General features: G+C 40.0%; 1 protein-coding gene across 3 annotated transcripts in view; it reads right to left on the bottom strand.

Moving 5' to 3' along the window:
- The window catches only part of sema5ba (sema domain, seven thrombospondin repeats (type 1 and type 1-like), transmembrane domain (TM) and short cytoplasmic domain, (semaphorin) 5Ba), a 92767-nt gene that overhangs the window by 43304 nt on the left and 36423 nt on the right, over nucleotides 1–13040 (bottom strand). For 2 of the 3 annotated variants that reach the window (XM_066687420.1, XM_066687421.1), the window contains one exon: nucleotides 3673–3886. In XM_066687420.1, the coding sequence (XP_066543517.1) occupies nucleotides 3673–3835 (163 nt within the window). In that variant the 5' untranslated portion in view covers nucleotides 3836–3886. Of the gene's footprint in view, nucleotides 1–3672; nucleotides 3887–10380; nucleotides 10536–13040 lie in introns of those variants that run through there. The other variant, XM_066687422.1, reaches the window with a different exon arrangement.

Below are 13040 nucleotides of genomic sequence, written 5' to 3'. Positions count from 1 at the left end.
ACAGAGAAGAGATGTACTTTACAGAATAAACTTCTCAAAATACACCTGAAGCTATAATCAAGGATGTCTTTTATTTTTTGTTATTTTATAAGAAAGCTGAAAGGGCAATACAAATTACAATGTCGTTTCAACGATGTCTTAAGAAAAAAATGTCAAGAAACATCCAAATCCGTCACTTGCTTGTGAGCACTTAAAAAACAGTACAGCTTTCTTTGCTGTCTTTTTGTGTGTGTGGCTACAACAGGGTTTGTGTTTTCAGGAAATTGCGATTCCCAGTGCAGTAGAAAAATTTTACAACTATGTAAAGTTGGCACTTATTTTTATACTATTCAGAGCATGTCATCTTTGGCTTCACATAAAGTTCCATAGAAAAACATTTGTATTACTCATCTTGATTGATCCGACACTAGCGCAGTTAGTGTGGATTGAGTGCTGGTTTCTGGTCTGCAAATGAGTTTCCATGATTCACTGTAAAGTAGTTATCAATACAATCTCAGGCTATAACTTACAAACTTTTTCAGAAGTTCTTAACCTGCCATCGCACTACGGAACAACAGTGCGCAATTCGAAATGCTATCCACATTTATATCCATCTAAGTTCACCTAGCAGCAGAAATAGACTTGCCCCCACCTTCCCCTGAGGGTACGAGATAGAGGTGGGCACGGAGAATGGGTTTTCAGATTTAAGTATGAATTCCTGCTTAGGTGGCACCTAAGCTTAACGCAAACAAGACCCAACCGAGGCATTTGCCACAGCACGGTGACACCTCCTTGTACTAATGGCCGTACTGCGGACACAGTGCTGATTAGCATTCAGTGACTGTGACTAAACTACAGGTAGGTTATTCATGCTGCCACGTTTTTTTTTTTAAAGGATTAAGCTTCTGCCAGATATTCTTTCATCTTCATTTTCATCTCAAAGCGTCGGCCATTTTTCAAGACCATGATGAGGATGTTATCTTATGAAACAGATTGAATATATTTTTTGCTTTATGGAAATTCATTTTTTTTTTTCTGCAATGGATTTCACAGCTGTGGAAAACAGGGTGGCACCTGTTGAAGCACGGCCCAAGCAGGAGTGACACAAATGTAAATCCGGCTTCGGACGCAGAGGAATCGCTGTAGTTTGTCCTGCTGGCGTCTGCTCCTCTCGTCAAATGCACGGACAGAGCAGAGCTGCACACTGCCCTTGCATAGAAATAATAAGGGCTCGGCCGTGTAGAGTAATCCTGCCAATTCGGACAGGGCATAATCTTCCAGTTAAACATTCTGTGCACAATATGGAGCCAGTTACACTTGAAATCGTTTTGCCTGAGTACATAGCAAGGGCATGTATCAAAATGTAAGGCCGAAACTTTTTATTTTTGCTGTTAGTTTGTTCTGCAAAGTCTTGACACCTTTTCCCTGAGGGAGTTCACTGGGACAACCAGACTTTTTCAGCAAAGTTGTTATTTACTTGACAGGTAATGACATACATGATCTATTATTGAAAAGACACCAGGGAAAGAGAGAACCCTGGGTCCACAGGACTGATACAATTTAACAAAAGCAATACTGTTATCGTTGGCCCAATAGACAGAGTAAATTATATGGAGTTCAAACTATAAAAGATCTATCCCTCTATCGGATTTTCCAGCAGCATGAAAATAGCTCTTCTATCTTTCGGTTGAGTTTTCGTTGTTGTTGTTTTTTATAAAACAGTAGCTTTTAGAATGTGTTTTGCAGACCAGACAATCTTCTGCCAATTACAATTTATGACCGCTCTGTAATATAGTACAAGAAGATAGCTGCATGTGGCTCCTTTATTCAGAGACAATTACTGTTATTTCAGTAACACAGGCATAACCGTCTGAAAAGACAAAACGTTTCAACAATAGTGGACACACTGAGCAATAGGACAGCATTCACTCTTGTCTGGGAATGACAAGAGTTAGCTGTGAAATGCCAGTGTTCAGACACCATTAACAACCAAACCTGAGCTTCTTCTACTGCAAGATGACTACTTTCCATTTTGTCTTTATATATATATATATAATTAATTTTTCCTCTGAAGCCTACAAATAATTTTTGCTGGTTCTGTTCAGTTAAAACTCAAATCACTTAGCAGCATCTCGATAAAACAAACAGATGGGTTCTCTACATATTTCAGTTTCCTTGTGTGAGGCCTTTTGAATATGATGCTTTCATATTTACATATTCTGTGCTTTTAATATGCACTTTACAGGTTGCTAAAACTAAATAAGACTTTCTAAATTTGCAGAACAATACTGCAGATTGTGACCTCGGGGGTTGTGTGGTATCCTATGACCACTGATGCAAGCTCAATATTTTGTCTTTTCCCCCACAACTTTGTTATAACTAAGAATTGAGTAGTAGATCAAAAGATGATTGAAGTCAAAGTTATGTCTACCTTGAACAGCAAATCCATGCAGATGGAGATGTTATTGAAGAAATCAAAAGAAGCGGTGCACTATTGAAAGGAAATCATCCCATTTCCCGGAAAAGGAAAGTATTTGCTCAATGCATACTACCAGTACTCACTTATAGCTCCAAAACCTGGTCAATAAATGCAAAAATTATACAGAAACTGGAAACATTGCAAAGGAGCATGGAAGAAGGCATGCTTGGAATAACAAGAGAGAAAAACAAATAAATGGATCCAAGAATAAATAAAAGTGACAGTGAAAATGTAAAAATGGCAATTTGCCAGACACATTCAAAGAAGAACAGACCAAAGATGGACAAAAGAAGCTATAGAATGGATCCCAAGAGATTAAGAAAAGACCTAAAAGTCGACCACATAAAAGATGGGAAGATGAAATACGATGTGTGTGACTTGGAAAAGAAGTCACACCAGAATCTAGAAAGAAGTGGAAACTTATTGGGAAGACCCTCATCAAGCAGCAAATTAATAAAAGCTGATGAAATATAGCTTTATATCTATATCTAAATATTTGTATTTATTATTTGTCTCCTCTTTTTCATATGACCATGTGCCAGGAGTGAGATGGATTTATCAAATGACACAATGACAGGATTAATAGGTGTGCGTTTCCTGCACAGGTGCCCGATCTCTCTAGCGACTAACCAAGTAGCGTGTAGCGCTATTGAAAAGGAAATGCAATTAAATGGGCCATGACAGCACCTGGAAAGCTCCAATCGGTCTTGGCAAGGCTCTGTGCCTTATGGCAGCCTGTCATGCCCATTGGTGCATTCGACACGACGGAAACCCGACCCAGCTGCGGTCAGGACGCCTGGATGGAGGCCGTTGCGCTCCGTCAGGTCTCAGGGTCCTGGATCAAGGACACTGCAGGTAGGAACAGTTCAGAGAGAGAGGAGGCGGCCGTTCTCCCAGGCAATAATGGAATGAACCTGACAGAAAGTCGCTCCTAGATTACCTTTTAATTATACTTGGGAAAACTTGACACTGTACAGCGTAGTTCATTACACCGAGTCCAACAGGGATTCCTACACCAGGATTACAGAGATTTGCCGGATCAGTTGCTAATGACATTCATCAATTGCCTGAGCACTAAATAATAATTTTCAAGGCAAGTACAAAAAAAAAAAAGAATATGGCAAAGTAAGAAAGTTACATTTTGAAAGAACACTCACAACTACACTTCAGACTCTTTCGGCCCACTGCTAATTAGCGGAGGTGTCTTTCCTCACCTTGAAAGGAGACCACGGGGTGCTCTCGTCTGGAGCATTGCTGCTGCTGCTGCCGAGACTCGGTGTAGGGGGAGACTTGCTGGGAGAGAGAGAGATGGACGGACAGGAGGAGCAGTAGACTTGGCGCTGACAGGGAGACGGCCTCCCGCAGTGATACAACCATGGTGAAAGGGCCGTCCAACACTAGCTGCCAAGGTAGGCCTTGGAGAAACACCTGAGGATACAAAAACAAACAGGGGCACTTAAATAAAAAGACACTTTAATCAGGACAGATGAAAAGCACATACCTACAGCCACAGCAAGCTGGCTCTAGTGGTGTACAAGTAGTAAACACATGCTGATGTCTGGAGGACTCCGGTTTACTACAGTAATTAAAATATATGAGACACTGCAAGGAGAAGAAGATCTCACACTACTTGATAGACTGAAGGACAAAAAAAAAGTTTTGAAACAGTTCTGAAATTATATAGTGAAGATGAACCGTAATGGGCTAAAATCAAAGCCGTTCATATTTAAAGACACAGGTACATACTTGAGTGAAGGCAATGCAGGTACTTCAAAGATTCTTAAAGTATTATTACGTTCAAAGGCAACAGTCACTTCAAATTCCCCTAAAATAATTAGTTCTAACTGCCTAGAGCCAAGACAATAGAAGCAGGTCTGGAAATGTAGTGACCCCCCCAAATTGGCAGCTTGGCCTACAGCGCACTCCAATTACTTCAGTCATTATCTACTTATCATTCATAAATATTAAATCATTATTCTCCTCTGGACAGGAGATCATTTAATATAAAAAATTAACTCATTAGGCAGTTGATGTGGATACTAGTTCTACACTCTCACTCCTGATTGAGTCGTTCACCTTTTGCTGCACTTTTGTTTTGATTGGCTCTTCGACAAACTCTGAAATTCTGGGCCTCTCTCGGAAAAGAGAAGGAAAAAAGGTTTTCAAGACCCCGAGGGCTTCTCTCTTTCATCTGTTCAGAGGTTACTGTAACAGTCCCTTGCACACCTCGGCAACGTTCAGAGGACAGTTTGGAAAAGTACTGTGATGATCGGCTTTCATTTAGACGGGGGAGAAAGGAAGAAAAAAAGATCCGTCAGGCCTGGAAATAAGATGGGCTTTCACGCTTGGTCAAGGGATTTCTCTACGATTAAGGCTATAAGGAACAAGTATAGACTTGCAATAAGTTGCCTCACACGCACACAAACGCCACAGAAAACTAAGTTTAAGTTAAATTAAATATGATCGAGACAAATCTTCAAAAGTTGGGGGTAAAGGAGTGGGGCCTCCAAATCCAGTGATGTCCCTATCAACTGAAAAATCAATACGAAATTATCAGCTTGGCCAAGTAGCAAATCGAGCTTGATGCTGAATAATCAATTTCCCCTCGTGTCAGAGACAAACTAATTAGGCACAGGCCCAGCTTATAGACGTTCCTACTCATTAGAAAGTCTGTAACTCGGAGCACACAGGGGAGGCTGGCAGACAGGTCTGTAAGAGCAGTCGTGGCTTTTCATCAGGAGTGTGGTATTGTATCCCCCAAAACGTACTTGAGCCGGACTGCCTACAGTAAGCTCTGTGAGGATCCTGTAATTACGGAATTAGGTGAAAAGTGTCATCTGTGAGAGTGAAGGCTGAGAAGGTGAATAAAGCCAACACTGACCAATTCCTTCATAACAGTAAGGAACCGAGAGAATGTGTTCTTCAGCAGAGCGCGCTCTTATCCTGCGCAATGCCATGACAACCCTGACATTCTTCATTAGCGCCCATTGTGCTCGGTTGGGCTAAACAGTCATCAGCCGAACAATTCAGTTTAATGTTCCACTGTGGCTAAATGGGTAGAAAAGAATATGAAGGGGGGAAAGTATGATATGTACAAAAGAACTCTGGAAGACTAAGCTCCCATCAAAACAATGGTCTTTTTCACATTCTGTTGCGTTACGACCAGAAATTGTGATGCTCTACATGGGATTTTCTTTCCTTTTGATTTACATGACCCACGACACATGTTCAAGGTGGCAGGGGACAAATCAATTAAAAATGAAAACCTGTTAAATCTTCATTAACTAAGTATTCACCCCCTTTGTTACGGCACTCCTAAACAAGTTCAGCTACAACCGATTGCCTTCAGAATCCACATAATAAGTTGAATGGAGTGCATCTGGGTGCAATACAAGTGGGTCACATGATTTCATATTAAATACACTGGTCTCTGTAAGGCCCCATAGGCGGGTAGTGCATTCAAAGCAAAGATACTACCATGTGGAAAGACACAGATCAGGGAAGGGGTATATAAATATTTCCAAAGCATTGAATATCCCTTGGAACACAGTTAAGTCATTCATTAAGAAGTGGGAAGTACACTGCACCACCCAGAATCTGCTCAGAGCAGGCCGTCCCCCGTGTGGAAGAGTGGCAAAAAAGGAAGCTATGGAAAATACCACTTGGAATTGCAAAAGATTCTGTGGTCCGATGAGGCAAAACTATTTGACCAAAATGCAAAAACATTATGTCTGGCGCAAATGCAACACAGCACATCACCCAGGTAACAACATCCCTGCTGTGAAGCACGTGGTGGCATTGTGTTATGGGGATGCTTTGCAGCGGCAGGGACTGGGAAGCTTGTTAGGGTAGATGGCAAAAGCCTGAGCAAAACCTGCTGCAGCCTGTAAAACAACAGAGTGGATGTCCTAAAGTGGCTCAGTCAAAGTCCACACTTGAATCTGATTGAAAATCTTTGGCAAGACTTGAGGATTGCCATCCACCAAAGATCCACACCCAACTTTGACAGGGTTGAACATTTTTGCCAATTTATTGCACAATCCATATGTGCAATCTTGGTAGAGAATTACCTCAAAAGACTCAAAGCTGTGAGAGTCAAAGGTAGTTCTAGCAAATATTGACTCTAGCAGATATTTCAGTTTATTTTATTTTTTTCCTTAACCGTTTCACGATATAAATTCTCTTTCAAGTGTTGAGTAGGTTGTATAAATCAAACGTAAAGAAATCCCATTTAAATGCATCGATTTCAGTAACATAACACAATGTGAAAAACGCCAAGCGGGGTGAATACTTCCTCTATGACAGTACTTTCAATGTGATTGCAAACAGCTTATGAAAGAAGTGATGCAGCTTCACTTATCAACAGGTTCCAGTGAAAGCTAATTCCTGCGGCACACTCCAAAAGGCAAACAAACCCATAGTGAAACACAACCCCCACATCTTCCTCCCCCAAGGAAACAGCAAACCTTCCCAAACACGCATGAGAGTAGGTGGGCTTTATTTACCGCGTTGCATACCAAGAGGCCTACTCTGTATAAATACCATTAAACGAGTAAACAAACAGCTTCATGGCAGCAGGGCTCGGGAATGCACACCAGATGTGTATCCCTTCAGCTGCTTCCAGAGCTGCCCATTTAGCGGGTCATCCGGGCTGGAGACTGCCGACGGAGCATCCCACCGAGTAATACCACACAAGGGCGCTCCGACAGCTGGACAGACCGCTCTCTGTAACCCAGACCCCCCGGCATTACTTTATAGCATGTCACCTCAATAAAATTAATAAACCGTTGGTTGACAATGCTGCATCTATTGAACAAGTTTCTATTTAGTATTGTTTGATGCACTGTCAAATCAAGTGGTTGATTATTTTCTTTCATGTCACAAACACACAAACTGCTTCACATAGACACGCAATGAATATTCTCCAGTCAGGGAAACGACAATAAGTATAGCCTCCAACAAGGGTGTCCAACTCCCTGTCCTGCTGAGCCCCAATTCAGTTAGTTTTATAGGTCAACTATTAAATCAACAACTAAAAACTTGTGAATATGTTCGTTATTGATTAATTAATCAAGTCACGAGTCCAATTAAGCAAAATCAGATCCTTAAGGGCAGAGGGGTATTCAGTAGTTTGTTCCAAATTACTATGTAATAACTGAATTTATCAAAACCACCACTTAACGGATCGGAATGAAGCGTTTCCAAGTGTTTATTAATTGACGATTTAAGGGTGACATCAATCCTGCTGGACTGGGGGCTGTCCAGGTATGGGTTTGGACACCCCTGGCCTACAAAGGAACATGCAGCGATGACTGTTGACGTAGGCAAGCTGAACCTATTTTTCGGTCACCACTGGAGATGCTAACCCCTCATTAAGTCATCATGTTATTAATGAACCAAGCAAGTCTATAATTGAGTGTACATGAATGTGTGTAATCCGGTCCAGTCCTCAGCAGCTCGCCATTCACAGCAGGAACAGGGATATGGCAGGATGTAGTCTTACATTGAGGAGGATAGATGGTGGATGTTAAGCACTGTACTGTTATTGATTTTGGAACCATATGGCACCACTCACACTGTCACACTCACACTGAACACAATACTGGGAGATGTTTTGCCATGTAAAGAGCAAAACATACATTGACACACGGAACTGAAGACTGCTCGTCACACTTTAACAAACCCATTTAGCGTTTCATTTGGCATGAAAGAAACACCTGGTTGTAATCTTTGTTTCGACTCAGAAAGAACCTACGGATTGGGTGCAAAACGTCATAATGTTGCTACCTTGAAGCTAAGAGGAGAGACCAGAAGAGTACTACTGTAGGGTTGTTTCATGATCTCAGTCTTTGTTATCAACCATCTTTCACAGATGATGCAAAAAACATCCAAGTCCGAGTTGCAACATCGTGGATGTGAAGTCAGATTTGGAGAGCATACGGTTCCACGGTCTAGTAAAGTTCATAACTGTGGTATGACATTGCACTGATTTAAGTCTCAAAATATTTCATTCCATATCTGAAAAATTACAAATAAGTCTGTCAGTGGTTAAATTAGGCTAGAAGAACTCACAGGTGAACTTTCATTGCTCTTGGTATGCAACAGGAAGAAAGCTTTGCATTCTTACTTAATAGCATGAACACAATATTCCTCTTGACATGTAAACGTGGAATATGAAGAATTCCGATGCATGAAATCGGAAGGTTAGGAATTCCAACTTCTGATATTCCAAATACTTAAAATACTGCAGTATCAATGCACTGTGTGAAAAAACATGCGGAAAAGAAATGTAGCAACTAAATGCCAAGGTGCGAGCCATCCTTCACAACACCGGTTTATTCCGACATTGTTCTTAGTCCATCTCTGGTTCTTCACGGAGTCACGCACGCAGGGGACAAATAACAGCACAAATGAGTTTAACACAAGGTGCTTTTTTTTTTGTCTAAATAAAAGATTAGGGGGAAAAAGACTGCTTATTATTATATTAATGAGAAAAAGAGGCATTATATTTCTCCACTCATTAAGGGATAAAGAACAGATGTTGCTTCAGATCAACAGCCCATATTCAGAGGCACAGACAACATTTGTTAACGACACGTATTAGATCCCCGTCAAGATTTATGGTTGACTCCAAGTTATATTGAAACTTTTAGATGATATTTAAAATTGTGTTATAAATTATGCATATGGTATTTGTCAAGTATTCATACAAGACAATGATTTCATGCAGCACTGCGTGTTTGCCTGCAGTTTTTTTAATGTTGTGAAGTGAATTAAATTCACTTAATACCATCTTATTACTGCTGAACTCACAAGGTTGCACAATATAAAATAAATAAGTATTTCACCCCAGAGCCTGTAATACAAAACGGATATTCTGAAATGGAACAGGAACCTTTTGATCCCATCTAGCAAATAATCTCCACAGAGTTTAACAGTAGCAAATACAGTTTTACAGAATCTGTTGCACTTGATAGGGCAGACAGGGTCATAAAAACAGAGTAGCACGGTCTTCGCCACTTATTTAATTCTATTCGCTTCTCTGGGTGGTTAAATGTACGACAAGCCTTTCATGCATGTACATATTTAACAAATTATACCACCTAAAATACACCACTCTCTGCAAAAGCCACCCTATGAAAACATCAGCACTATCTGAAAACACCTTTGATTCAAGAGCTTATTTAGATGTCTGCATGTTCTTACGAAACCCTAAGGAACACAATTAATTATAACTTAATGCAAACCTCCTCATCCAAATCTCCTCTGAATCAATTAGATTCAAATTAAATTACTTGGGTCCATCGGGGATTCTTGCCCATAAACAAGACATTTCATATTCTATTAGAAAAGACATTTTAAAGCACAATGGTACATCCTTAGACACTGATTTTCCTCAAAATCTAATTAATTTAAAATCGCCACTTTGGTGCAGAGAGCTGGAGAGACACTTTTTTTTGGGTGCTCAAAATGGATATTTATTTCTGATTGCACAAAGACACTTACCTTCGAGTGGACAGTCTGGGCCGATTAAAACCTCACACCACTCCAGGAAACATGTTAATCAGACCGCTTGTTAAGTGGTCATCACCTTATCATTAATACTGCTGCGATCTGAATACCAACTCACTCACTGTTTCACTTTCACTTGCTCAGAGAGGATTGAGAAGAGGTAGATTTTACAAAAAAAAAAAAATATATATATATATATATATATATATATATATATATATATATATATATAAAATACACTTTAAATACACATCTAAATCAAGTGATTATCCCATTACATAAATAGAAACAGCTACTTCCAAAGCACTGTGTTCCTGCAATTTCCACTAATAAATATGTATACATCAGAAGCAGCCACCTGAATACAATATAACCATAATAATAATGCCATTTATTGATTTTTTTTTTACCTTTCCTGCATTATCTGAAGATCTTTTCCATAAATGTTTTTAGCAGTTCAGTGTAGCCGCTATCCAGACCCCCTTGGACGGAAAGCAACAGAAAACAGGCTCCTCCACAGCCCCTGGGTTCAGACCAGTGTCCCACCCCTCATTCCAGTGAAGACCGGGGGGGACCGGGGGACGTAAAACTCTGCCCCCCCTCCTAACCCCTCCCACCCCTTCTTCCTCCCCTCTACACAAACTCTCCTAATGACCATTAACTTTGCTCCAGCCAGCTATTGACTCCTGCTGCACAGCTATTCACTCTCTCCCCTGCCCGCGTTCAGACAGACATCCTTATATTTACCATGCCTAATTTCTCTGAATAGTTCATCCCACAAAATCTCACTAATGCCTACTCAGGAATAGAGGGATATAATAAAGCTCCTTTCAGCGAGACAGCTATGCAGACATGGGCTACACAACTGTGGCAAAGACAAAATGGGAGACACGCAGGGGGTGATCACAACAAAACAAAACTGAGGCTGGAATGCATGCAAACCATCTTGGAAACCATATTTTGAGCAGCATGCAAACCTGCTAATCAGAAAATGCTACACAGACTGACTTCAATGAATGGTATATTTATGAATAACATGCAAGAACGATTCCCCCCTGCCCCCAAAAAAGACAACAAATATATTGGACTGCAGTGAATCGCAGCACTTCTGAATAAGTCCGGGAATGCGTCTGATTGTGTCCTATAACAAAGTGGAGCTATTTTCATACCTTCAAGGCAAGTTAGCATCTGATCCACTATTATTTTGCAACCATCTACAATTTCAGACTGGAGCTTTCTTTTATTTCTCCAGGTCTGCTTCGCAGCCTTGCCATCCGATATTTGCGGTGTTTAAGGAATAAGAATTAACCTAGAGAAATGTAAACTTTAAAAATGATGGAAAGTTACAAGCAAAAAAATAAACACGTTTGTGCTTGCAACCAAACAGAACAAATGTCTAACATAACTTTGTTTTTATTGTAGCTAGGTTTTTTCCCTTCACTACTCATTTTTACTCCAGTCCTTCCTCCCAAATGTGACTTTTACTTCCAGAAAACACAATCTGGCTGTAATTTGTTTTCGAACATAGACGACTGCTTAGTACCCAATTTTCAGAATACAATTTATAAGTTTAAATGCTCTACAGATATTCTGTGTCTGCGTGTAAAAACTGAACATTGACAACCACTTGTGGACATTTGGTATTTGATCTTTTTGTAATTATTTTACTGATATTACCTTTCTGAAATTCTCGAAGTTGTATTATATTATAATTATAATTATATTATAAGTTCACACAAAATTATGTCTTTAGTTGAACTTTATTCAGTTGTTATTTGTTGTTTTACCTCCTGCATCCATCCAAATGGGGATAAATCTAATCACTCACCACAGAAAGCATGCAGCACTGGAACAAAACCTAATCAAGAGCAAATGTATTTGTATTTGAAATGCTGAATGAAAGTTAACATTAAAAGACAACTTCAGGTTTGTATGCGTGTGTGAAAACTTCCAACCAAGCGGTTACCTCGTAAAAATCCAATCAGCACAGCAATCCAAACAGGTCAGCAATACACCTTGAATAACAACAGCCTTATAGTCAGATTAAATCGCTCTCTCGGCTACTGAGATTGTTGCAAAGTTATTATTTTTTTTTTTAAATAGTCTAACTGCAGAGCTGACGCATTGTAGATGGAAATGCCAATTCTTACAAACACACAGTTCTCAGTAAATTTTCTGCAGATTGTATTCATGTACAGCCATCTCGTTTTTTTTCCAACAATGACTAGTTCACTTTCTCAGGCCATCCAGAACAAAGCAATAGATTGGTCACTCACGACACATACCCGAGAATCTAACGGGCTGCTACTAGCATCGCTGCAGGCATTTTCAATCTGGGTACTGCCAACAACCATTAGGTTTCTCGCACCTCTTCACTTCAAAGGCTTTTTAATAACGGCCTATTTTGCGAGGAAAAAATGAAAAATAAGGTTGCGAATGTTGCGTTTCATGTCCGTTGGCCGTTGTTGTTTTTACATCATTTTACAGAGCGTGGCCGTGCACGTTCAGTACTCTGAACATGTTAATGGCGCACCCCCCCGGCAAAATGAGACAAGGTTTTCACCTCTTTCTTCTCATCAACCATTGCTGTGCAGCTCTATGAAGAGTCGTTCTAAAACTGTGGAATAACACCCATAACTGGAAAGTTGTATCAGCACACCACATAGCTCCTAAGCATCTTTATAACCATGCATACATTCAACACAACATGTAACTGTGATTCTGTTAATAAATACATACATAATGATTTAGTGCTGCAGTAAAAAAAATAAGTGAAGGATAATCTCTTTACACGTATATAAACCTGATGTTTAAACATGTAGGTAACACATTTCTGCGGCAGTTTCCAAGCAGAAAATTGAATTATGAAAATTAGTTTTAAAGGAGGTATAGAAGTATAATGACTAATAACTTCCCCCAGTTTCTTCTACCAGAGGCGTGGAGAGAAAGTATGCATGTCGTTTGTCTTGTAAAGTAGAACAAGAAAAAGAAAAGTTGACCTTTAAAGTAACCACTTAATTTTTTTGATGTTCCAGCACAAAAGGTGCTTAATACAAGACATTACCATCAG

Source organism: Amia ocellicauda, chromosome 16 (assembly GCF_036373705.1).
Source record: "Amia ocellicauda isolate fAmiCal2 chromosome 16, fAmiCal2.hap1, whole genome shotgun sequence".
NCBI classification, from domain to species: Eukaryota; Metazoa; Chordata; class Actinopteri; order Amiiformes; family Amiidae; genus Amia; species Amia ocellicauda.
Note: the sequence above shows the minus strand (reverse complement) of the source record. Positions and strands in the feature narration are given on the sequence as shown.